This window comes from Somniosus microcephalus, chromosome 10 (genome assembly GCF_052327205.1).
Source record: "Somniosus microcephalus isolate GS21.2 chromosome 10, FLI_Smic_1.0, whole genome shotgun sequence".
NCBI classification, from domain to species: Eukaryota; Metazoa; Chordata; class Chondrichthyes; order Squaliformes; family Somniosidae; genus Somniosus; species Somniosus microcephalus.
Window position 1 is genome coordinate 124,228,550 of NC_140996.1, and position 27,123 is coordinate 124,255,672.

Genomic DNA, 27,123 nt, shown 5'->3' on the forward strand with positions numbered 1-27,123 from the left:
TATCGCAACCTGGGCTCGGGCGTTTTCAGACTTCGGACATCAGAAACACGTTCCGAAGTCCGGGAAAACCTGAAAACCGACTCGGCCTCGGTCCTGAGGTTGCCGGATTCGGGACGTTCTACCTGTACAAGTTTTATAGAACTATAGCATTTGTACCAAACCCTGAGGCAGATGCATTGCTGAGCCAGACATGATGTGCATCCAAAAATAGATTAAAATGTTAGTCTTTTTCCCTTCTTCGTGCCATAGCATGTGTAGAAAGTAATAGAGGAGGACAGTTGTGTTGGTGTTGCAAGATGCTGTACAAATTCAATTTTGCAATGCTGCAAATGTAATTATCCATCCCATAATCTACACTTGCAACAGAACATGATTAGTAGATGCCTTTCTCAATAAATATTTGTTTCTAACTAACCAGTTTGTAGTGACATATATTCACAACAGAATGTATTTATATTTTTGCAATGATTTCTGTATCCTAAAGATTACTGACTTTTTTTGAATAATTACATTTCACAAGCATCTGCAGTTTATATATGTCAGAGCATGCCATCAAAGTACAAGTCTCAAGCAATTACTTTCATGTATTGATTTATATTGTACATTAAAAACAATGAGCTTCTCCTCATTGGAGCAGTAGAGAATTCTGTCATTTCAACAGTAACAGAACTTGAGGAAAGATTTGTGGTGGCTTAGATTCTTAGAATTGTGGTTTGGATTAGATCCATGTATTGTATTTTGCAAGGTTAAGAGGGGACAGATTAAATTGATAGCAGGATATAGTTATAAGTCCTATTTTAGATGCTGTGATTAAATTAAGCTGTCATATTAAATTAAGGGAATATACATGTATTTGACAGATCAAGAGTCTGTTGAGTGAATATCAACATATTGCTTTTAATGTAGCGAGTCATCCCAAAGTGTTTCACAGCAGTGTAATCGGACAAAAATGGACGGCGAGCCAAAGTAGGAGAGAATGAAGTGGGGTTGGAAGATGACCAAAAGCTGAGTCAGAGACATGGGTTTTGAGGAAGAGGTGGTTTAGGGAGAGAGGACAAGGCCATGATGGGAATTAAATACGAAGATGAGAATTTTAAATTGCAGGTGCTGTGGGACTGAGAGTCAATGTAGGCCAGATGATAGGTGAGCGGAACAGTGTGGGATAGGAGACAAGCAGCAGTGTCTTGGATGAGCTGAAGTTTACAGAGAGTGAATGCTTGGAGGCTGGCCAGCAGAACATTGTAAATAGTCGAGTGTGTGGCAACAAAGGCATGGATGTGGGTTTCAGTGGCAGAGGGGCTGAAGCAGAGGCAGGCGATGTTAGAGGTGGAAGTACGCAGTTTTTGTGATGGAGAATATATGGGATCAGAAGCTCGGTTTGGGGTCGAGTAGGGCGCCAAGGTTATGAGCAGTCTGGTTCAGCCTGAGCCAATGGCCAAGGAGTGGCGAGTTTGCAAATTTTGTGGCAGAGCCGAAGATGATGACTTTGGTCTTCTCCAATGTTTAACTGGAGGATATGACTAGATATCGGGCAAGCAGTGTGGAAATACAGTCAGTGGAGTGATTGAGAGGGGTGGGTGGGAGGTAGAGCTAGGTGTCGTCAACTTACACGTCAAATCTGACCTACCCTCGTGTTTTTGGATGATGCCACCAAGATGCAGCATGTAGATGAGGACACTGTGTCATTGGTATAAAAATGTAAAAGCCAAGTTCAGGACCGAACATCTGGATGAGGAAGGCCATTTTGCCCATCTTGGTTCATTCATCTGAAAAACCTGACCATACCCTTATTGCAGCAACAAATTGTTTCTAAAATAATTCCAGGGATGTTGCATCCACTACTCTAACTGGGAGCCTATTCCATGATTTGAGCACTTGTGAAGAAGAGCTTTCTGATATTAGTCCTAACTTTACCGTTTAGTAATTTGAACCTGTGTCCCCTGTCCTATTCTTGCAATTTAATTTCAAGTAAATTTCCATATTTACTTACAATACCATTTACTATCTCAATAAAATCACCTCAAATGCAAGGGTGAAAATCCTGTTTCCACAATCTTCTTTCCTTATAACTGAAGACCTTTAACACCTAGGGATCATTCTCAGAGTTCTTCTCAGTACTGCCATCAACGCTTGGCTGTTTTCCCCTGTAGGCCAGCGACCAGAACTGAACCCAGAACTCCAGATGTAGTTTGACCAGAGCACAATACAGGTTGACCATGGCTTTCTCTAATTTGTATTCTATTATCTTTACTCTTTGGTTCAGCATTTTATTTTCTTTGTTGATTATTGTATTGCATTATTTGGACATGTGTGTCGAGTCTCTAGGTCCCTTTTAACTTAATCCTTGGCTTTCTCAACATGGAATAAGTGTGTTGCCTTTAAGCTTAACTAAGTTGAGGAAGTTAGTCAGGCAGGATCTCCCTCCTGGTCCATGCCGTGTACTGTTTACTTGGTAATTATTCTACAGATGATCCTTACATTTATTCCTATTCATCGATTCCATTATTTTGCACATTATTGAGGTAAGAATCAGTGGGTCTGTAGTTGCCTTTGTCTGTTTTGTCCCCCTTTTGGAAAATGGTCACCATGTTGGCCTGTTTCCAATTGACTGATACCTCCTCAGTATCCAATGACTTATTAATAATCACAGTCAATGTCTCCCAAATCTCCTTATTCTGTATTCTGGAACAAGTATTGTGTATCTCTCTGGTATTTATTAGATTTAAGCCCTTGTAGCCTGCGTAAGACTTCATTTATTTCAGCCTGTTTGCATCTTTTATGATTCTCATCTTTTCCTGAGTCTTCTCCTCACTTGAATTATGTTAAAAAAATTAAAAAAAATTATTACTTTAATGTTTTTCATCCGTAGCTATGTTTTTTTCCTAGTTTACTCTGTCCATTTGCCCTTTTAATGTATCACTGCATGTTCCTATTTTCCAGGAAGCGATTGATACCTGGAATGGCTTCTAGGTAGAAAAATGGAGGCAAAAACCCTGGAATCTTCCCATAGGCAGTGGGTGGCTGTTGTGATAGAGGACTGCAGGTTTCTATAAAAGGATTAACTAGTTAGGGTGAATGGCCTCCCCCCCACCCCCCCCCCTTCTATACTTTATGAAAATATGCACCACAATTCTTTCAGAAAAGGTTGGAACAGACACTTGAGACAATCCCTCATGATGTCATACAACATATTGCTAAAGCCCTCAAATAGGGTGGGTAACAGTAGATAAACTTGCTGACTCTTTAGCGAGAGATGTGCTCATTCAGTCTCCCATTTACCTTTTATACATATCTGAAATAAAGCGCAAGTTTCAATCATGCAACCTCCGTAGCCTCCACTTTCTTTGAGGGTCGTGATGAAGCACTAGAGCATTATGCTCTGTGCTTAAGCACAGAACTTGGAGACAGAGCGGGTGAATCACAATCGGAGTGGATTGCAAGCAGAGTAGAATAATTTGGGGATAGTAGGAATTTGGTGGGGAGGAGGAAGGCTGTTTCTCACGCCCAACTCAAAAGGAGGAGTGGAGCCACAGAACCCGAGGACTCTAGGTTAAATATCTAGATATTTAACATTTAGGTTCTTTGTTTGGTATCTCGGTGGTTCTTGTTAAACTTGAGTAACTTAATTTTGTCTTTTTTCTATCTAAGTTAGGGCAGTGGATTAAACTAAGAAGTTTAGGTAGTAGCCTAATAAATAGAGGTATGGTAGGGCACCTCAATCCCGTCAAATGCACATCCTGTGCCATATGGGAAGTCCAGGATGCTGCTCATGTTCTGGACAACCACATGTGCAGGAAATGTAGTCAGCTGGAGGAGCTTGAGCAGCAGCTGGCGTCTCTGCAGTGCATTCATGAGGCAGAGAGCTACATGGATAGCACGTTTCAGGAGGTGGTCAACCCCGCAGCTTAAGGGTTTGCAGGCAGAGAGAGAATGGGTGACCGCCAAACATACAAGGAGGTCCAGACAGGTGGTGCAGAAGTCCCCTGAGTGCATCTCGCTATCTAACCAGTATACAGTTCTGAATACTGGTGAGGGCGATGATTCCTCTGGTGAGTACAGCAAGAACCAAGTCCATGGCACCATGAGTGACTCAGCTGTAGGGGTGAGTGGGTTGGGGAGGGGGGGGCGGCGGCGTGGGGCAGGAGGAAGGTCAGTAAAGCAATAGTGATAGGGGTTCAATAGTTAAGGGAGCGGACAGGCGTTTCTGTGGCCGCAGACATGACTCCAGGATGGGATGTTGCCTCCCTGGTGCCAGGGTAAAGGATATCACTGATACAAGCCAGATGGGTTGCACCTCAATAGGGCTGGGACGAATGTCCTTGTGGGGAGGTTTGCTAGTGCTGTTGGGGAGGGTTTAAACTATCTTGGCAGGGGGATGGGAACCTGAGCGTAGATTCAGAAGGGAGAGAAGCAAAGCTGGAAATGGAAGGCAGAAAATTAGTAAATGAGTTTGGAAGGCAGAGGAGACAAAGGCGAGAAGATAGATAACAAAGGGGTTTGGCATTGCTTCAGGGAGAAAGTAAGTGCCCTTATAGCACTGCTTGTGGGCCAGGAAGAGCAGGAGTGCTTCCTCCCAGCCCACCAAGCTACCTTCTTCTTTGCCGCTGGACTCCTTCCCGCCATCGGACCCTGCCCCCCGTTTTACTACTAGCTAGGCGATTCAGTGCAAAGCCTACTTCCTCTTAATGAAATGCTTCATTTAGAGTTTCTATCTGTGCAGCACACTCCTCCTACAGCTTTCAAATCTCCATGCAGATGGCTCCCCACCATGATCTATTGATTTGGATGACAACTAAGTATAATGCTAATTATAGAACAGTTCTGATCTTTAAGTAGTATGGGTAAACAGCCCAACTCTGCCTAGTACCATTGCTGGAACATTGAACAAAAGATATGTGTTCCTAAGTAATTGTGTTTAATTTGTGAGAAATGAGATAGCTGAGTTCAGTGGAGACTTATGTTTTCAAGAGATTGAATATTCCATTTAAGCAGTTGTTGAGGGACTGTGATTGGGCACAACATTGAGACTGAGCAAGTGAGAGATAGTGAAATAAGAACAGAAAATGCTGGAAAAACTCAGCAGGCCAGGCAACATCCATGGAGAGAAATTAGAGTCGACGTTTCGGGTCAAAACCCTTTATCACCCTTTATGAGAGATAGTGATGTTGCTGAGAAGAGATTCATGGGATGCAATTACAAAGTGGTTTTTGTGCCAGTTTCAAGACCACATTAATGAGATTGTATACATATTGGTTGAATAGATAATAGGAAAATAATAATAGAAAATGGTAAAAGGAATAATTCCTCGCACATACTGCTTGAAACTACTTCTGCAAATTGGCCCTTAGCCAGGTATGAACAATGGCCCGTATTTTCCAATTGCAGGCCCCCCATGGGCGGAGGCCTGTGATCTGGAAAAATCTACGCCCTTACCTGAGGGCTCCCGGGACGTGCACACTTCCGATTCTGGGATTCACCAAACTTGAAGTGTGCAGGGCCCACGTATCCCGGGGCGCATGTAGTTCGCAGTGTCCTTGGGATCACGTGGGCCATGGGGAGCCAATCACAGAAGGGAATCTCCCATCATACATTTGACAGCAAGACCTGTCAAATATATGAATGGAGATCACCCCAAAAACATAGTAAAACTTTAATAAATTAAAAAAAAAAATCACATTTTTAAAATGACTTGAAATTACAATAAGTCTTTTAAACAAAAATTTAATTTCTTGAAAAAAATAATTAGTTTTTTTACGGGGCTAAAAATAAACTTACCTTTTTTTTAAAAAGTATTTTAAATCAGTGAAAATTTTTTATTTTTTAAGAACTTTTTTGAACTCTTACCCTGGTTAAAGCAGGCCTGACGCCTGCTTTTGCCAGGCGTAAGAATTGTAAGGGTTTTCTGTGGGCGGAGGGTGTCCAAAAAGCAGAACTATCCACCTGCAGAGGCCCTTCTCCAGGGCAGCCAGAGGATCTTGACCATTCGGAAATGCCGGTTTTCAGCACATGCCTGAAACTGGCATTTCCGATGTCCCTACGGGGGGGGTACACAGTGCGTACCCACCCGTAGGGATCGGAATATCTGGGCCATTATTTCCTAGTAGCAAAGTGCCAGCATTTAAAATCTCAAAACAAGAGCTAATGGATGTGTATGCCTTCTCACAATTTTATATCTCGGACTAAGGTGCCTAGAACTTCAGTTTCTTTCTGTGGGAGGAAGTGCGGATAGTGGTGACCACTTGGAAGTTGGGGCGCAACCTGGCTCTGTGGGTCTCTACCCGTTCAGAGCAGCAATGACATTCCCGTGGGGGAGGTACTACATTTGCCCATGTCCTGTACCCCTTGTTTACAGTTGGTAGGGGTATGCCTGTCACGTTTCCAGAGGTATCCATTGCTGTTTGTTTGTGGGCCTGCCAACTTGGGAGTAGAAGATGATCAAGAAAAAGTACCTTGGATCTTCTGCCTGACTGGTTTGTGACTCCCCGTCTTGGCGCAACAGGTGTCACTCCGAGTGGGCTGGGCACACTGTTGCTTTGTTACTGACCTGACCTCTTCTACCTTTATTATGGTAATGACCCTGTCTCTGGGATTTAAGTAGGCAACCAAACTACCAGAGTTTCCACGATCTCCAGATCTCTACTGAAAAGACAGATTAATATTTTGTGTATGGACCATTCATCAGAACTAAAAAGCTTTCCAGTTCTGATGAAGCATTTGCACCTAAAACGTGCTCATCTTCTCATTACAGAAGTGTGTTCTGTTTTTATTTATGAATTTAATCATGAGTTTAGTTCTTTGATTAGCCAAAAAAAATCATGGACATGTTTCCAGTGTTGCAAGTGAAATTAAGAGTTTATTATACAATTAGTTTTTAAAAAAAAATCATTTTTGCTGCTTCTCTCTGTTGAGCAATAATAGTTTTGATGTTTTGTTTCATATTTTGTCATTTGGATTTCTACTGAAGGTTAGCATCTACTTTGGAAAATATAAGAACTTACAGTATTATGCATGACTGCATTTTGGGAGTTATGAAATGCTTATGACTCAGTACTTTGTTTTGAATCTGTTAGGGAGCAATATGTAAAGTTACTGGACAATGAGAACTAACTACAAATTTCAGAATTAATGGTTTAAAGAAAATTAATCATGATTGATCCTTCTATGGAGTGTAGCACCAATTATTGGGATTTTAGGTCTACCAAGAGGCAGAGAAGTGTAAAATACACAGAGTTGTTTCTGTTGTCATACATGTGACTTCTGCTTTAAAATATTGGTGTTTATTAAAAATCAACAATTTTTGAAAAATTTACTACCTTGTCTAATTGCATTAAATGTGTAAAATCCTACATGCAAAATTTAGTAGCAGCTAAGTGGATTGGCTCAAACTGAACAGCAATCATCTGACAATAATAGACTGTCAGCACAAAGTGGAGAATCTACAGAAATAAGCTGCCAATACCTCAAGTTTCTGAATAATGTTTCTATAGTATAACAAAATCCAGATGGTCTGGATCAGGTCTAATTCAATCCTTTGGTTGGCTTCCTGTTCCCTTATTCCTTCACTCCAATCGTGTTCTTCTTCTGCATATCGTTTTCATTGCTACTTTTCCCATCTTATATTTTTTCTATTTTGTTCCTTAAAATGTTTGAAACTTAAGAAAAGTCAAGGATGAGAAAATGCCCTTTGTTGCATCAAACCTCATTCCTTTAGTAACTAAGGGTTCATTCACACACCAATGTCAGTGTTGTGGCAAAGCAGTTTGTCCAGCACCTGTTGGGACCTGATGTAGATTGCAGACCACTGTATAAATGTGGTCTTCTGTAGTTTGGATTCAGAAAAGGAAGGAGAGATAATGAATAGCCAAACAGGACACCGACATCAGGATCAAAAAGTTAAATTCAAAAGGGCTGTTTAATCACTTCATTGTTCCCTTACAGAACAGATTTGGTATTTAAAAAAAAAGCCAGTTCTAATTCTAACAAAATCAATAGTATAAATAACATGCATAGTAAAAATGCAATTAATTCAAATGTAGGTGTTCCACTATAACCATTGCAGCATGATGTTGCAAGCTCTAACTGATTCAAACTGCTAAAGCTCAGATCAGTACGAATTGGCTCTTCCAACATGAAGCAAACTTGGGAGTGATTCGGTCCCAGTTTGCAACTGCACTGTGAATACGCTGTCAAACATTTGCTATAATATAAGGCTGCATATTGAATGTCCCTGCTGTTTTTACCTCTACTATTCCACTTAACAGATTATTTAAGAAAATTATCACGCCTGACAAATGTTCTTAATTTAGTTGTCATAGTTTAGTATATTGTACATACCCATGTGAGGTCCGTAACACTTTCCCTTTAAAAGCGGCTCTTTTTTCTCTCAGAAATTTTTTCAAAATCTCTTCCTTCTAGCGATTACCTGCTGTTACTGGATGAAAGAAGTTTTACAACTTGAAGAAAAATAATTAATTCCCAAAAAGCAAATAGGGGTTTTAAGAAAATTGGGCAAGTTTTATGTTCCTTTATGAATAAAAATAAATGTTTTACCCATGTTCATGTAGTACTGTTTCAATAGCTTACAGCAGCAATTTAATTCAGTTTAAGTAGGACAATCCTCCAGTGCTCGGGTATCAGAGCCGAAGAACAGAAAGCTATGGCAATTACAGACAAAAAAATACTATATTTGACCCTTCGATGTCTGTTGTATCCAGCTCTTTAAAAAGTATAAAGTTTAATGTTGTCAATGTTGGCTCAAAATGGGCTCTCTCAATAGCTAAGTTAGGAAAGAAAGAGCTTGCATTCATATGGAGCCTTTCATGACCTCAGGATGTCCCAAAGCGCTTTATTGCCAATTGTAGCCCCTGTTACTACAAAACAGTGAGTTGCTGAATGACACAAACCAGGAAAAACCCTGGTTTGATCCTTATTCTGTGTTGAATTAGCTGATCTCCCCAGGATATCAATAGGGTTGCTACAGTTGGCCTCGGCACCCTTGGATGAGAAAAATTACCAGGGTTCCTCCTGCTGATCGCTACACTGTGACCTTTGCTGGAATGCTGGAGATTGTGTAGCAATCTGACTTGGCCTTTGTGCAGGACTAGCTTGCTAAGCCACCCTGTCAAGACTCTGACATGAAGAACGATGAGGTGGGGTATTGGAGAGTGTGTGGTACACAGCACCTTTGAATTGAACTTCAGCAAATGGTCAATGCCTTCAGGAGAGGAGATGGTGAGAAGGGAAGAAAAAGGAGAGTATTTTTGTGTTAGCACTGTAAAACAAAACAAATACTTATAAAAGGATTGTTTTTGGAAAAGAAAGAAAAATAACTTTGATACAAATGATTAATTGGTTTTGGGGTGGGGAGAAAAGCGAGATGATTAATTAGATTCATGATTGTATTGAAACTGCTTTCTTGCACTTTATTTCTTTCATGGTTTGATTTCTTGTTACAAATTGGCAACAGCAACAACAAAACAGCCAGGATCTTGTTGCACTCTAATAGCATCACAGACCTGTTGTACCCTTGTGACATGCCATTAATTTCTTCCTCTAGGCTATACCAGCTGGTGAAAATCCTTTACTCCTTTGGAATCTTGGTGACTTACACAATCCAGTATTACGTACCAGCAGAGATCATTCTTCCAGCTATTTCTGCACGAATACATCAGAGATGGAAGCTACTTTGTGATCTTGTTGTCCGAACCCTCCTTGTTTGTCTAACCTGTGAGTAGATTCAAAGCAATTCCATGATTTAAAAAGAAAACCTTCATGTCTCTTGTGCTTGCAAGAACCTGAAATGTTATACTGTAGTTGGATGAACATTGTTTCCAAACATCTTATTTCACAGTCTTTTTTATTAGGAACACAGAAATTCATTAAGAACATCACAAAAATTCCTTTTTTGTTGGCCTACTGAGAATTTATTTGAATTGACAGTGTAATGGCGTGTTGGCCTTTCCCAAAAAGTTTGTGCCTGCAAAAGTCAGTTTAACAGTTTCTCTGTAACTTTGACTTCCTTGAAATTGCAGATGTCGAGCTTCTGTGTGATATGCCCATTGTTTAAGAGCTGAAGACTAATGTAGATTTTAGTGACTCATATCCATTAGATCTCTTTTTTTCCACATATAGATTTTATTATTTGGGCTAGTAAAATATATAAAGGTCTTTTTAAAATTATTGGGTTAATTCCAAGCTCCTGGTGGGGAGCTGAATTCATAAGGACTGTGGGTCGCGGAATCGAGACTACAGTGTTGTAGCCTTCTGTCTGCGCTCCCATTGAACATGGCTTGACATTAGCAGCATGGGATCGCAAATTACTCTGAGTATTACATCAGTTAAAATGATAAACTGGGAACAAAACAGTGCAACTGGAGGCAATAATTCGTAGAGAGGAACCAGATGTCGGGATAACTGAAACATGGCTGCATAAAGAACAGGATTGGCAGTTAACTATTGCAGGATATATAATGTACTTGGAAAGGACAGGGAAGGAAGAAGGGAGATGTGGGGTAGCTGTACTAATTAGAGATAACATAAATGCAGTAGAAAAAAATTCATAACTAATAAGATAGAAACCGAATCCATATGGATTGAGATAAATGATAAGGGATTGATCACACTAATGGGTGATAAGTAGCAGAATGGATAGCAAACTGGGTGAAAAACAGAAACCAGAGAGTAGGGGGTTAAAGGTAGTTACAAAGACTGGCAGAAGGTGGGAAGTGATGTTCCATAAGGATTTTTGCTGGGACCACCGTTGTTCACCATCTACATAAATGTTTGAACTTGGAAATTGCAAGTACAATATAAACATTTGCGGATGACACCAAATTGGGTGGGAGGGTCTATAGTTACTATTGAGGAGGACTGCGATAAAATACAAAAAGACGGCAACAAACTTGCAGAATGGCCGTATAAATTACATTAATTTCAATATAGATAAGTGTGAGGTATAAAGAGGCCACCTACTCTTTGGAAAATAAGAGTCTAAATGGGGTAGAGGCACAAAGGAATCTTGGGGTACAGATTTACAAATCTTTAAAAGTAGCACCTTTTTATGCCACTGCCTGTGAAAGGGAGGTGAATGTTTGTTTTTGTCAGCAGATTTCATAGTTGCCATTTTAATTTCTCCTCAGCTTTGTTTTATTTTGCTGGCAGTAGTTGTCATGATGAAGTCCAAAGGCAATGCTGTCTATCTGTTGATGTGCAATGACATTTTACATTGAAATAATGGCCCAGAACTTCAGGTCTCTATGGGTGAGTACGCATGGGGTACTCACCCGTAAGCCCAGTGGAAGTGCCGGTTTTCTGCATGCACTGCGCATGCGTGATAAACCGGCACTTCCGTTCCCCTGAAAGAAGGGGTTCAGAGTTCGAACGCGTGCGCAGGAGAGGCAGCGTGTGCGCATCGAACTTCCGTTTTTTTTGCAGGTTTTCCCGGGAGGGTAAGTCTCCAGAAGTTACACACATAAGGTAAGGTGAATTAATTAAAATTGAAACATTTTTTCCACAAGTTTATTATTTTTAAATACTTTAAAGAAAGGTAAGTTTATTTTTAGCCCCGTTAGAAAATAAAATAATTTTTTGCAAAAATTTAAATTATTGTTTAAAATAGTTATTTCATGTAATTTATAGTTTATTTAAAAAATGTGATCTGAAGATTTACTAAAGTTTTGGGGCCCGTAGTATTTATAAGTTTTGACAGCTCTTCCTGTCAAACTTATGAATGGGCATTCCCTGCTCCGATTGGCTCTCCATGGCCCATGTGATCCCAGGGGACGCATCGAACTAACTGCACCCCTGGGATACGCAAGCACTGCGTGCTGGCAGTTGGAGCAGGCCCAGGATCGGAATTCCACGGGGGCCCACAGCACAATGGCTGGCACACAAGGTAAGTGCAGGTCGGGGGCTTACACTTGCAGGAAGCCCCCGACCCGAATTTCTAGGCCAATAATGATTGGTGTACAGTTACTGATCATTGCAGTCTGTGGTCACATTATTTGTGATGAACACTGTTTCTACATTATGTGGAGGACATGTTTTGTTTTGCAAGCAGCAGTTGGTAAGAACAGTAACTGTTGATGTGTTGCACATCATTCCTCTGTGGTTGCATTTGTAAGGAGGATGTTTTTAACATAATCATTGTAGGTTTATCAAGAAATAATCTGCACTCATACAAATGAGGTTTAAAATCTGGTAAGTTATATATTCTCACCTGCAGTCCATTTCTTTTCTGTTGCAGTACTTGGCTACATTTTCATGTTTTAAATTTATGATTTAATCTGTAGTTAATAGAAATAAAGCACGTATTCCTATATTTTGTGTACAATTGACCTCAACACACTTGAGTGTTCATCAGCCTGCCTTTTGAGAGATAGAAGTGCATGTCGTGGCGCATGTGAGGTTACAGTATCCAGTTCACGTAATGAGTTTCATTGTTACTGACCCCAGGTCATACTAGCGTAAGTCTAGATATTGGGGCAGTAAAGGTAAACTCCTGATCGGAAGGGTCCCAGGCTCCACTTAGGATAGACACTGCTGATGGTGAACCGGAGAGAATGTCTAGTGCAGATCTGAAATTTGTAACAAACTCGAAAGCCTAAAAGATTAAAGGACATACTCCAGGCAACCATCCTAGAACAGCATGTTTTGTAGATCATATACTTATAGATTCAGAAATTGATTTCAAATAAATCCCTTTGTAGAACAGCAATGAGCATTTCTTCTGCCATTGTCTGAAGTTTCTGGGCTTAATTTTCAAACAGTAATTTTACTGTTTTTAATTAAATTACTTGATATCAACTCCTCAGTAAAACTGTTTTCACAATAACATCCACAGTGGTGATGTGGCATAGTCATTGCCTGTGTGCGCACAATTAAGTAATCTATTATTTTAAATCAGTAGTGACGAGCAAATGAAAGTGAACCTTCTCAGAGACTTTTTAACATTGTTTAGAATTTTCAGACAGGACTTTTGTTACTTATATAGATATAGCTAATATCTTTAGCAGGAAAGGATTCTTTATGTGGTATTTAGTAGTTGATTTTTTTCAAAGCATCTGGCTTCCATTTCATCACTTTCAGTTCAGTACCAGCACTGCAGAGTAACTGTACACCTGAGTATACTTAAGTTAGTTTCAGTGCCTGTAGGAAGCAGCCACTGACTGAGCACTCCACAGTAGAGTTACTGCCATCTTTACTAGTTTGTATGTTCAAGCAAGAAACTTTGTAAGGCCCAAATATTATTACTGAATTATATTTAAAAAATCAAAATAAAGTTTGTAATGGAAGCTTTGTGTAGATGTGATCACACCTGTGTGTGGGCCTATATACTTGTATGTGTGCAAAAGTCCAGGAATCAAAAGTGGGAGGTGAGGGGGCAAAATGTTTATTTTGGCTTTCTCTTTTGTGTCTAATTTTGTGAGAATGAGAAGTTTGACCCTGCAGATACCAGATGATGTAGGTGGTGAGATCTTCAGATAGCTTTTTTATTATTCTTGGACTGGGTGATTGAGAAACAGAGTCAGCTATTACAGTATGTACTAATAACCTCCATAGGCACACTATGCCTGCTGCACAATATCAGTCTCTATTTTTGTAAGATCTATGTATCACTCACATTGTAACTTGTTCATCTGAAGATTCAACTATTTTTTATTTCTACAAATATTTGTCAAGTAACAAAGCAAATTAGATTTTATCACGGTTGAGTGTCAGCCATGGCTCAGTGGGTAACACTCTAGCCTCTGAGTCAGAAGGTTGTGGGTACAAGTCCCACTCGAGAGACTTGAGCACAAAAATCTAGGCTGACACTCCAATGCAGGATTGAGGGAGTGCTGCACTGTCGGAGGTGTTGTCTTTCGGATGAGATGCTAAACCGAGGCCCCATTTGCTCTCTCGGGTGAACCCAAAAGATTCCATGGCACTATTTTGGAGAAGAGCAGGGTAGTTATCCCCAGTGTCTTGACCAATATTTATCCCTCACTCAACATCACCAAATCAGATAACCTGGTCAGTATCACATTGCTGTTTGTGGGAGCTTGTTGTGTGCAAATTGGCTGTTGCCTTTCCTAATTTACAACAGTGACTACACTTAAAAAGTACTTAATTGGCTGTAAAGCATGTTGGGACGTCCTGAGGTTATGAAAGGCGCTATAGAAATGCAAATCTTTCTCTTTAAGGGGCTGCTTTCAAAGAGTTTAAATCACTTTTCAAACCTGAGCTAAATTTCCAAATCCCATAATCCTCTTTGTTAACAAAGACTGCCTACTTTCCACCTCCATAACATCACTGACCTCCGCCCAATCTCAGCCCGTGTAATGCTGAAACTCTTATTTCATGCCTGTGTCATCTACATACAGGAAACTTTGTGCTATCCGGAAGTTGAATGTCCGTCAACTTTGATCTAACGGCAGAAATCAGCAGCCGTTTTGGTTAGGTTTTTTTCCTGCTTTTCACAGGCAGGCTCTGGAAAGCGTCTTTGTCGCTTAGCAACAGCTTCAGAGACGCTTCCAAGCTACTGGGCCGAGTGTTTACAAGCTGTTGCTGAGCAACAGTGTTTGTGGTCAGACACGGCAGGCTCTAGAAACCGTCTCTGTATCTTAGCAACAGCTTCAGAGACGCTTCCAAGCCACGGGCCGAGTGTTTACAAGCTGTTGCTGAGCAACAGTGTTTGTGGTCAGATACTGCGATGAAAAGCTCCTATCTGATAACATTGACGCTGGTCTATCCGGAGCTTTTAAAAAAAAACGGCAGTAGCTCGGTCCCATGGGTGCCGGATAGCACAAAGTTTCCTGTATTTGACTCTTCCAATGATCTCCTGGCTGACCTCCCATCTCCACACTTGGTAAACTTCAGCTCATTCTAAACTCTGCTGCCTGTATCCTGTCTCACATGTTCTGCTCATCCCTCAAACATTCTCACTGACCTATATTGGCTCCTGGCCTCCCAGTGCTTCAAATTTAGAATTCTCACCCTTGTGTTTAAAACTCTCTGGCCAAACCCCTCCCTATCTTTGTAAGCTCCTCCAGCTCTACTACCCCAACTGCCCCGAGCTCTTCATTCCTCTGACTATGGCCTCTTGTGCATCCCCTCTCTCTTTGCCCCATGGTTTGCAACCGTGCCTATGTCCGAATTTCTGGAATTCCTTCCCTAGATTCCTGTCTCTCCATCTTCCTCTCTTTTAAGACCCTCTTTAAAACCCACCTCTTTGATCAAACTTTTGGTGAGCTCTCTCTCTGAAGCATTCCTTCTTTGGCTCAGTGTGTTTTCAGTGTGAAATGCCTTGACATTTTTCTAGGTGTAGTGTAAATGCAAGTTGTTATTGTAAGTAAGTGCAGCTTGTGCATTTTGAATTTTGTTCAAGATGTGTTACTTTGCTATTTGATATTGGCCCTGAAATTGTGGTCGGCAGCGCAACTATGGAGTACGCCAACCTCTGAAACAAATCTGCACTTGCCTAGTGTGAGGCCCCCTTCGAAAACTTGCATTGTTTTGCTGCGGAGTTGAGCGCAGTGTAGTGGCCCACGGATCCCAGGGGCACATCGTGTGCGTAAGTGTACCTGGGATCACGGGCGGTGCGCCAATCGGGAAACAGAAATCTCCGATGCCCGACATCAATCAAATTTTATATTAAACGGTGTGGATATTGAGTTGAATTGATGACTTATCACTCCCACTGTAAATAATAATATTATAATACTCAAGCTAAACTGGCAAGGAATATTTTTTGTAAAATAAACACGGATCCCTTTTCGAGGATCTGTCCTGTTTTACTTACATAGAGTGAAATGAATAAAAACAACAATTATTCAAAGCGAGGTCAGGCAAAGCAAATCTTGTTTCAACAATATCAAATTAATTTATGCAAAAGGTCTGGTGGCTGAGAATAATTCTGAAAAATAACCACTCACCACTACTCTGTTTCCTGTCACTTGGCCAATTTTGTATCCATGCTGCCACTGTCCCTATTCCATGGGCTTCAACTTTGCTGGCAAGCCTATTATGTGGCACTTTATCAAACGCCTTTTGGAAGTCCATATACACCACATCAACCGCATTGCCCTCATCAACCCTCTCTGTTACCTCATCAAAAAACTCGATCAAGTTAGTTGAACACGATTTGCCTTTCACAGATCCGTACTGGCTTTCCTTAATTAATCCACACTTGTCCATGTGACTTTTAACTTTGTCCCTGATTATCGTTTCCAAAAACTTCCCCACTACCGAGGTTAAACTGATTGGCCTGTAGTTGTTGGGTTTATCCTTGCACCCTTTTTTGAACAAGGGTGTAACACTTTCATTTCTCCAGTCCTCTGGCATCACCCCTGTATCTAAGGAGGATTGGAAGATTATGGCGAGTACCTCCATGATTTCCTCCTTAAACTCCCCCAGCATCCTTGGATGTATCCCATCCGGTCCTGGTGACTTATCAACTTTAAGTTCATACAGCCTTTCTAGTACCTCCTTTATCAATTTTTATCTCATCCACTGCCTCCTCTTTCACTATGACTTTGGCGAAGACAGATGCAAAGTACTCATTTAGTACCTCAGCCATGCTCTCTGCCTCCATGCGTAGGTTTCCTTTTTGGTCCCTAATCAGCCCCACCCCTCCTCTTACTACCCGTTTATTATTTATATGCCTATAGAAGACTTTTGAATTCCCTTTTATGTTAGCTGTCAATCTATTCTCATACTCTCTCTTTGCCCCATTTATTTTCTTTTCCACTTCCCCTCTGAACTTTCTATATTCAGCCTGTTGTCCCTTACCTCTTTAGTCGTCCATGACAGTTTTCTTGAGCAAGTAGAGCTCTTTCCCCTTAGGGGTATAAACTGGTTCTGTATCACATTAAATTCTTTTTTGAACACCTCCCACTTATCTTCTGTTGTTTTACCCGTTAGCACATTTTTCCAATTTGCTGTGAACAGTCTCTCTTTCATCGCGTTGAAGTCAGTCTTGCCCAAATCTAGAATCTTAGTAGCTGTTTTGCGTTTCTCTCTTTCAAACACCACATTGAACTCGATCATATTATAATTGCTATTAGATATATGTTCATGGACTGTTAGGCTGTTAACTAAATCTGGCTCATTACTCATTACTAATTACTAAATCTAATGTGGCCTGCCCCCTTATTGTTTCTCGGACATATTGTTGCAGCAAACTATTCTGAACACACTCAAGAAATTCACTACCTTTCTGACATGAACTAGTCTGCTTATCCCAATCTATATGAAAGTTGAAATCCCCCATTAACACTCTGCCTTTGCTAAATGCTTGTCTAATCTCTGCGTTTGTACATTGTACCAGTTCACAGCTGCTACCAGAGACTACACCTGTTGCTGTTAATGAGCTTAGACTAAAAAGTTGAGTGGCATCATCACTTGTGGTAGAATGTCCATGGGTGTTCTCCCAATCTCCCGCCGTAACTTGTGCAGATGATTGGTGAAAATCCTGGATAAATGGCTTAAACTGTTGTTTACACCATTTCTTGGGTTTCTGCCGAACCTCCACCAAAGTTATGATGGGAAATCCGAAAAACCCTTGAAAATTCAATCCATTGATGTTTTGGTTAGGATTTTGACTAGTTTTAAACCATTTACAGTAGATTAGACTGAGCTGAAGACAAAAATCATCTCCACTGTGTTTAGAATATGCTTGGTGTAGTTTGTCCCTTTTTTGAGATCTTATTAACTGATCCCTTTAGCAGACCAGCTTTTATTCAGGTTTTATTTATGTTTTCTTAAATGTGTAAGCTAAACTATTCCATGAAACAATATTGATTTTAGTCTTCCTTAGCCTTTAACAGTTGATACTGGCTCAATGTGAGCAATAGTAAGAATTATTTGAGTCCAGGGCAGTAGGTGGAAAAGATAAGGTTTGTATTTTGTTTTATTAACTTGTTTGTTGGAGTTATTTAGTTGGTAAATTAAGTTTCTTGTCAGCTTCATTCTGAACTCTGGGAGAATGTAGTCTTTCAATACCCTTCAGTTCCATAAAAGTAGACATTAGAGGGCGCTGCAGTAGTACGTGTCATTTGTAGTTCCTTGAGTTCCAGTAACACTAATAGCTTTTGGCTTTTGCAAGTTTGTGCACCAGTAATTCAGAATCTATGTTTCATTTTGGTTATTAATTTTGAATACTGTTTGGTACAGATTTTAATCCAAGCCTTGAATAAAAATGCCTGTATAATTTAATGGAGATTAAATATATTATGTATTTATATATTGATTAAACAGCATTGATCCTCTTAGAATTTTTGGTAATTTGATGTTGAATAACGTTCTGGTTTCTCATCTGACCCAAGACTGTCACTTCAGATTGAATGGTCTTTACTCAATTGGTGTTCACATGGGCTGTGGATCCAAGTCCCACTCCAGAGACTGGAGCACAGAAATCTCGGCTGACACTCCAGTGCAGTACTGAAGAAGTGCTGCACTGTTGGAGGTGCTGTCTTTTGGATGAGACGTTAAGCCGAGGCCCTGACTGTGCGCTCAAGTGAACGTAAAAGATCCCATGGCACTACTTCGAAGAAGAGCAGGGGAGTTATCCCTGGTGTCCTGGCCAATAGTTATCCCTCAACCAACATCACTAAAATAGATTATCTGGTTATGACCTTACAACAGTGACTACACTTCAAAAATTTCTTCATGGCTGTAAAGCGCTTTGGGGCGTCCGGTGGTCATGAAAGCACCATATAAATGCAAGTCTTTCTTTATTTCATTATCACATTGTTGTTTGTGGGAGCTTTCTGTGTGCAAATTGGCTGCCCTGTTTCCTACATTACAGCAGTGACTATACTTCATTGGCTGTAAAGCACTTTGGGACATCCTGAGGTTGTGAAAGGCACTATATAAATGCAAGTCTTTCTTTCTAATCTCTAACAGCTGTTATAAGGAATGTGTGCTGGTCAAAGTGACCCAATTAGATGTATAGTATTGCAGGGATATGGGGGGAATTTTAACATGGGTGAGCCTGTGGGATTGGTTGCGAGTGGGGGGTTAAATGGGGAAAAATTCCGAGTGCGTCGGGAAGCCGGCTCCAACTGGCCGACTTCTGGGTTTTACTGAGGCGGAACAAGGGGTGGACAGCCAACCCGCTCCCAGAAGGCGGGTTGGCATTTTACATACGTTAATGAGGCTGGAAGCCTGTGATTTAACCTGCTTTGCAGGTTTTACTATGGGCTGCTGGGTTTCCAAGGCCTCAGGAAATCCGGCAGCTGCAGCGAGGCGAAGACAGCTTCGGGGAGAGGTAAGTGCCTTTACAGCACTCCATGTGGGCCAGGAGGACCTGGTGTGCTTGCTCTCAGCCCCTAAACTCCACTTCCATTGGACCCCCCACTCTGGAGTCGGAGATCGACCTACCTGGCCTTTTGGTCCACTCCAGAGTGCTCCCTGCCCGACTGGAAGCCAAGCTTGCCAATCAGGCTGACTTCCGGGCGGGGAACTTCTCGAGGAGAAAAGAAGCACGCTGTGGAGTTAAAACCCCACAGAATGCTGGGAGACACGGACTTCTGGGTTTCCCATCCGAACTTTCGGCCCGCCCCCCTCCCTCGCACACATAACCCGCCACAGTAAATATCCAGGAATGGTCTTGCTAGAGATGTCAGGGCTGATCAAAACAGACTTGAATGTATGTTTACCACGAAGTTGAGCTTGGAGTAGACATGTGGCTTCATTCATAATTTGTTGAGGCTCTTGGAATTAGAAATACTCATTTTTCTATTTGATTCAGTATTAATATAGCAGTGGAAATGCTGGTTGGGGTAGTGTGGAGGTGGCATTTATTTCATGTTCTCAAGGCAATAAACTGGAGCTGCACTGGAATCCTGTTACATGCACCTAGCTTGGATGGGCACCAATAGCTGCTTCTGGGCAGATTTGTATACATCAGTTATAGCTTTATTAGTACTAAATCCAAAAGAGAATGGGCTTCATATATATTTGCTTACATCAATGATTTTCTTATTTTCAGAACTGCAAATACTATGAAATCCAGATTTTAACGCACATTGGTATATTAAGTTGCTTTCCTATCCTTCCATTTAATTTCGGTTAACAACTCTCCTAAGCTACAGCTGGATATAAATGCTCACCTACATTTAGCGGACATGCAAGCATCAACCAAGATGTTGCTCGTACACCAGATTTTACAGCATGTAGATATGACTGTAGTTATTAACAGGAATTACACCTGTAGAAGCTGGTGAGATAAGTTATTATTTGCATCCCTCTCATACTGTTGATATATAAGCATTAATAACTGTGCTGAATTGATTGTAGCTACATGCACTGTACTCCAGAGCAACCCAATGAGAACATTTGTCAAAGAAACATTTTCAAACTAGGTTTCATTTTACTGGCAATAAAAAAGGCCAGTACTGTATATTGCATGAAATCTAAATTGATGTATTTTTGTTCAGGCTTTATTTTGGTGGCTGCCTCTTTATACTCCGTCATTGTGCTCAGGGAGTTTAATAACCTGCTAAAAATAAAGTCATGATTAACCTGATCCTGATTCAGTGTTGCAAGTTTCTTCAGTTACAGACTTCAGGGAGAAATAATTAAAATTTAAACAACGTTATGTGATTGGTTCAGGTACTATTCGAATGACAGTTTCTTTTTAAATTTAAGAGATCAGGTATTCAAAATTTTGGAGGCCCTGGTAACCCTTTTCTGGGATAGGAACATAAATACAAGAGTTGGCCAGTCAGCCACTCAAGCCTGTTCCACCATTCAATTAGATCATGGCTGTTCTGTAGCTTAACCCCATCTACCCACCTTGATTCTGTAACCCTTATTACCCTTGCCTAACAGAAATCTATCAATCTATTAAACTGATTGTCAAGCCTCAGCAGCTTTTTGGGGGAAGAGAGTTCCAGATTTCCTCTGCCCTTTGTGAAAAAGTGATTTGGCGATGGTAATGCTGTTGAATGTCAAGGGGCAGTGGTTAGACTCTCGCTTGTTGGAGATGGTCATTGCCTGGCACTTGTGTGGCACGAATGTTACCTGCCACTTATCAGCCCAAGCCTGAATGTCGTCCAGGTCTTGTTGCATGTGGGCATAGACTGCGTCACTATCTGAGGAGTTGCGAAATAGGATAGGCTAAATTGAATTCCTCTTGATTTTTGCAGTAGGATGTTTCAGAAGCATTCCAATAGAAAACCTTAAATGCTGATTACTGGTTACCAAGCTGTCAAGCGCCACTGTACACAAAATGCCGTTGCTTGAATTTGCTTGTGTACTGTACTGAAATAAATTGGAGAATTGTATTATCAAGAGATGCAGAAGACAAAAAAAATTGCATTGGGGAAAATAAAAATAAAACTATCAGTTGTGTATAACATGCATTGTTTTGTGATTTTTGCATTACAAAATTCTTTTCAAAAATGTTCACTAGTATGGTGGTACATTCCTCTTAATGCTGGGTAAAATTGTTGGTCTAGGATATGTGTGGTGCATTCATAAAGTATTTTTTGTATTGACCTGTTTTCATTTCTATTAAGTGTAACGGTGAAGAATGTCTGTTCCACAATTGCAAATTATAAATTTGTCTACCTGACCTCTTGGGACCTACTGGAGAATAGGGGCAGAGGAGACTGTCTCTGCTTATTTCTAAAAGTGAAAATGCATTTCTGATTTCAGGACACTTTATCCTCGTCAACTGACTTTCTCTTTGCAACAAATCTCAGCGAATGTTTGAATGCCACGGTTTGCTTTAGCTGCAGAAATCTGCCTTTACACATTGGGGCCTGGAGTTTCCGCTCGATTGCACTGGTTTTTTCGACACAATTCTCCCGATATCGGCGTAACTGGCGCCAAACGTTGCGGAAGTTTAAGCGCAAATCGCTCTCGGCGCAACTTGAGTTTCCGCGATCTTTTGCGTTGGTTTTAAAAACATTGCTCGAGAAGCAGGCTCCACTCACTAACCTGGCTACGCCCCAGGACGAATTAATCACCATTGGGAGTTTCTGCTAATTACACTCGCTTGCAGGCCTTCGAGGAGGCTCTTAAAAAATTAAGCTGGAACTTTTTGGTGCAAGACAGTAATGGGAACATTTTGAAAGGTTTTGAATGATGCTTAAAATTTTTTACTAAGGAACTCACCACTGTACCCCAATCTAACTAGAAAATAGTAAAAACAAATATTTTTTCAAAGTAATTTTCAGCAATTTTAAATCGGGTTACTCACAGGTGATGAATTGACACTGATTTAAAATGCTTATTTTTTGTGATAAACCCATTTTCACCTGTATTAATCAAACTTTACCAAGTTGCCACTCTTAAATATATCAAGGAATAGTTTTTAAAGCAAATTTTTTTTTAAATTATGTTTTAAAACCCTGCCCAATTGTGCTGGTTCATGGCAATTTTACATTTGGCGATATGCAAATGAGTTTGAGCGGAAACGCGATGGGGAGAGAAAAACACTCTTTAAAACGTGCGCAATTTGCGTCAGAATCTCCGATTGCGCCCAAAGTGGAAACTCTACTCTAGATCTTGCATCTCTAAGCTAACCATATTATGTAATGTCTTTTGCCATGTACTGGCAAAGGCTATAGGATTCTCTCTTAATTTCCTCGATGTGGGTGGGGAGGTGGTGGGTGGTGAAGGAGGGGTAGAGGTAATAGATGGCTGGGAGGAGGGTGAACATACAGCAGTTTCATAAGAATTAGAAATGGTCTATACAGTCCTCACTAGGTATTTACAATAAACTGATTTCATTGTATTACAACAGTGACTACACTTCAAAAGTACTTAATTGCCTGTAAAGTGCTTTGTGGCATCTGGCGGTTGTGAAAGGCGCTATATAAATGCAAATTCTTTCAAAATTATTGCTTCAGAACATGGTGGGCTAAGGACATTAATTTCACTGGGCAGCAGAGGGTGAATTTTTTAAGGGAATGGAATAAGTGACCTCGGTGGCCAGATGGAGAAGTGCCATGCATTTTTAGGCAGGGCAGCAACTACTTGAGTAATTATTGTTGTTCTCTGAGCAATCCATTCCTAATGTTAGAAATTGTGTAACCTTAATTCCCCTTTAGTTATGAGGAACTGCAGCATTCATTACATGAATGCACAGACATTTTCCAGGTCAAAAGGGTCTGACAAATTTGTCTAGTTATAGAATCATCGAATGGTTACAGCACAGAAGGAGGCCATTCAGCTTGTGAAGACCATGCCGGCTCTGTGCAAGAGCTCTTCAGCTTGTCCCATTCCCCCACCCTTTCCCTGTAGCCCTGCAAATTTCATTCCTTCAGATACTTATCCAACTCCCTTTTGAAAGCTGTGATTGAGTCTGCCTCCACCACCCTTTCAGGCCGTGCATTCCAGATCCTAAACACTCACTGAGTAAAAAAGTTTTTCCTCTTGTCATCTCTGGTTCTTCTGCCAATCACCTTAAACCTGTGTCCTCTGGGTTTTCGACCCTTCCGTCAATGGGAAGTTTCTCTCTATCTACTCTGTACAGACCCCTCATGATTTTGAACACCTCTATCAAATACCCTCTCAATCTTCTCTGCTCTAAGGAGAACAACCCCAGCTTCACCAGTCTATCCACGTAACTGAAGTCCCTCATCCCTGGAATCATTATCGTAAATCTTTTCTGCACCCTCTCTAAGGCCTTCCCATCCTTCTTAAAGTGCGGTGCCCAGAATTGGACACAGTACTCCAATTGAAGCCAAACCAGTGTTTTATACAGGTTCATCATATTTTCCACACTTTTTTACTCTATACCTCTATTCATGAAGCCCAGGATCTCATAAGCTTTTTTAGCTGCTTTCTCAACCTGCCCTGCCGCCTTCAACGATTTGTGCACATATACCCCAGGTGTCTCTGTTCATGCACCTCCTTTAGGATTGTACCCTTTAGTTTATATTTCCTCTCTCCATTCTTTCTACCAAAATGTATCACTTTGAACTTTTCTGCGTTAAATTTTATCTGCCACGTGTCCGCCCATTCCACCAGCCTGTCTATCTCCTCTTGAAGTCTATCACTATCCTCCCCTCTGTTCACTATACTTCCAAGTTTTGTGTCATCTGCAAATTTTGAAATTGTTCCATGAATATGAGAGATTTTGCCATAACTGGGAGCATCAAAAATGAATTGAGTAACTTTGGGAAATATATTGGGTTAGATTTTCATCTTTGCCACCTGAACATTAAGCATCACTTGGGCAGAGCACAGAAATAAGAATCTGGTGGAGAAGATCACAGGCCAGTAACAGAACCTGCCTTAATTCCCTTCCATTCAAATTAATGGAAGGAAAATCCGATGAGTTCTGTAAGGGGCATACAATCCTCTCCACCAGATTTTCATTTCTATACTTTGCAGCCAACCCGCTCACAGGAGGCGGCTTGGCACTTTAAATATTATAATGAGGCTCAGTGCCTCATGGCGATCCACCTTTTTAAATTTAACTGTGGGCAGGTGGATTTCCCAGGCCTCGGGGGAACCCGCCAGCTAAAGGGAGACGAGGACTCCTGGATCCAGAAGTTAAGTGCTTTTCCACTTACCTGCTGAATGCAACTTTCCTGCCATGCCAACACCCCACAATTGGACACAAGACCCTTCCGATCTCCATCCGACCACCCCCATCCCACGAGACCTCTGATTTCACCCCCCTCTTGCCTTCGATCCTCCGCCTCGGCCCCCAATCCCCCTCTGGCCCATTCTCCCAGGTTTCCCAACCGCTTTCCAGCATCCGGCTCCAAATTAAAATGCCGGCCGTAGGAACAGGAGTAGGCCGTTTATCCCCTCGAGCTTGTTTGGCCATTTAATTTGATCATGGCTGATCTGTATCTTAACTCCATCTACCCGCCTTGGTGCCTTATCCCATAATACCCTTGCCATCAAAAACCTATCAGTCTCTGTTTTGACATTTTCAATTGACCCCCAGCCTCAACAGCTTTTTGGGGGAGAGTTTTTGAGTTTTCCACTACACTTTGTGTGAAGAAGTACTTCCCGACTGTAGGGGGTGGCGGGTGGCGCGTGCGCCCAGTCAGTTATGCCCCTGACTGCCTGAGTGGTTCGAATCGCTCCCACGCCCCTGGGTTCTAGACACCGGACTTAGGTACAGGCGGCGATACAGAAAGACTCGAGTGGACAAGTGGTTTGGTGTAAGAAAACCAAGATTTTATTAAAACAGAAACGAAAACACAGTCTTATGAGAAAAATTACTGGTAGAGAACAATTACAGGCATATCACTATAATTATAATTATACAGGGAATGGGGAACACACGGCACATCGAGGGAAAAACAACTACTTTAACATCCCCTTATTCTTATCCCACCCCTATACCTAACTAGATTAAGCTATGAGGGGCCAGGAATTCATGCTCACCAATCCCAAAGCAAAGCCTGTTGTTTTGGCAATTGCGATTTTGAGGTCTGATCTCCTGTCCTTTGGGGTACTCCGTCGCCATGTGGTCTCAGGGCGTGGTGCTGGAGCTGTTGCTGCGACACACCTACCGTCGTCGCCTCGCCGCGATGGATTCTCTTCTCCCTCGGGCGGTCGTCAGCGGTAACGTTGCGCCAGCGAGACGGTTGGTAGTCTTCACTGCTTAGATTTTCCTACCCATTCTTTGAACGTCGGTATATTCGTTATGGCGTGGACACCTGCGTTTAATGCCAGTTCATTCGCAGTGTTCAACTAGCCAACTTAGTCTCACTGTCCTCAGATATTTTCTTCCCCAAGCATCAGCTTATAACTTGGCGCTCGGTCTTAATTAATGCGTCTTCTGCTGCCCTTCTCTGCTCTTTGTCGGGTCTACCTTACTCTTTGTCTCGCCTCGTTTCCTCTGGGCTCTCTCGTGTCCTGGGTGACTTTGGATTCGGGTCTCGTTCCCCACCCGCAATTGATATGGATGTCCTTGGCTGTTAAAAACCCAATGTGGGGAGCGAGAAGAGAACCCGCCACGAGGTCAGGGCACGAGTGCGGGCGGCAGCAGCACAAGGCCCGACGAGAGGTCAGAGTCCAGCAGAGAGCAAGAGAGAGAGACGAGAGGAGAGCGATTGCTACTAAGGGCCTACAATTATACTCCTTTCGATGGCCCTTATCTGCACGCCAAATCAGGTCAGTTCATTGTTTCACTTTTGGCAGGCTGTTAAATGATTGTACCAATCTAAAATAACTAGTTTTAGATGGCCATTTATCACACCTAATGGCCTGATGTCCGGGCCGTATTGTCATGAATGCATTTTAATTGGCCTGTCCAGCCTTGATGGCTTCCATAAGCTGTTTCCGTTTATTTATGCGGACAAGCTAATGGCCTCATGCTTAGGCCTAACTGGGTTGATCTGTTCCAATTTGACGAAAATGCATATTCAATGTTTGCTTAGCTGTCTGGCCCTTCAAACACAAAAGTCCTTTTCACAGAAATGCATTTTAAGTTTCGATTTCCCAAAGCAGCCTGTTCTGTGCTGCAGAGTCCAAGTTTTTAAAATCTTACAGGCTTTTAGTCACGAGGTGCGGACTACATCTTTGGGTACGCTTTTTTAAATTGTCCATAGGGCCCCTTTTATTAATAACCTTGGGAGAATGTGGAAATTTTGCGAATCCTACACTACACCACCTCTGAATGGCCTAGCTCTAATTTTAAGGTTATGCCCCTGTTGTGTCTGTGTATAATAAGACACAGACTGCAGGAGAACAGTACAACAGGTGTTTACTCAACGTGGCTCACACTGGAACTGATCTGTACAGATTACTACTCAGTGCTATATACAGGTGTGATCACTGCCGGTACTGCAGTATACATGAGCTGTAAAAGATAGTTCCCCCCTTAAAGGTATATACATTACAGCCCCCTTGTTCTGGACTCTCCCACCAGAGGAAATAGTTTCTCTTTATTTACTGTATCAACTCTTTTAATCATCTTAAACATGCCAATTAGATCACCCCTTAACCTTCTATACTCAAGGGAATACAAGCCTAGTCTATGCAAGCTATCCTCATAATTTACCCTTTTTTGCCCTGGTATCATTCTGTTAAATCTGTGCTGCACTCCCACCAAAGCCAATATATCCTTCGCGGTGCGATGCCCAAAACTGAACACGGTATTCTAAATGGGGTCTAACCAGAGCTTTATATAATTGTAACATAACTCCTATCAATTTGTGTTCC

General features: G+C 41.5%; 1 protein-coding gene across 1 annotated transcript in view; it reads left to right on the forward strand.

Moving 5' to 3' along the window:
* LOC147111683 (neutral amino acid uniporter 4-like) overlaps nucleotides 1–27,123 on the forward strand; it is a 371,254-nt gene that overhangs the window by 193,902 nt on the left and 150,229 nt on the right. The window contains exon 11 of the mRNA XM_085998789.1: nucleotides 9,557–9,726. Coding sequence (XP_085854915.1) covers nucleotides 9,557–9,726 — 170 coding nt within the window. The remainder of the gene's footprint in view (nucleotides 1–9,556; nucleotides 9,727–27,123) is intronic.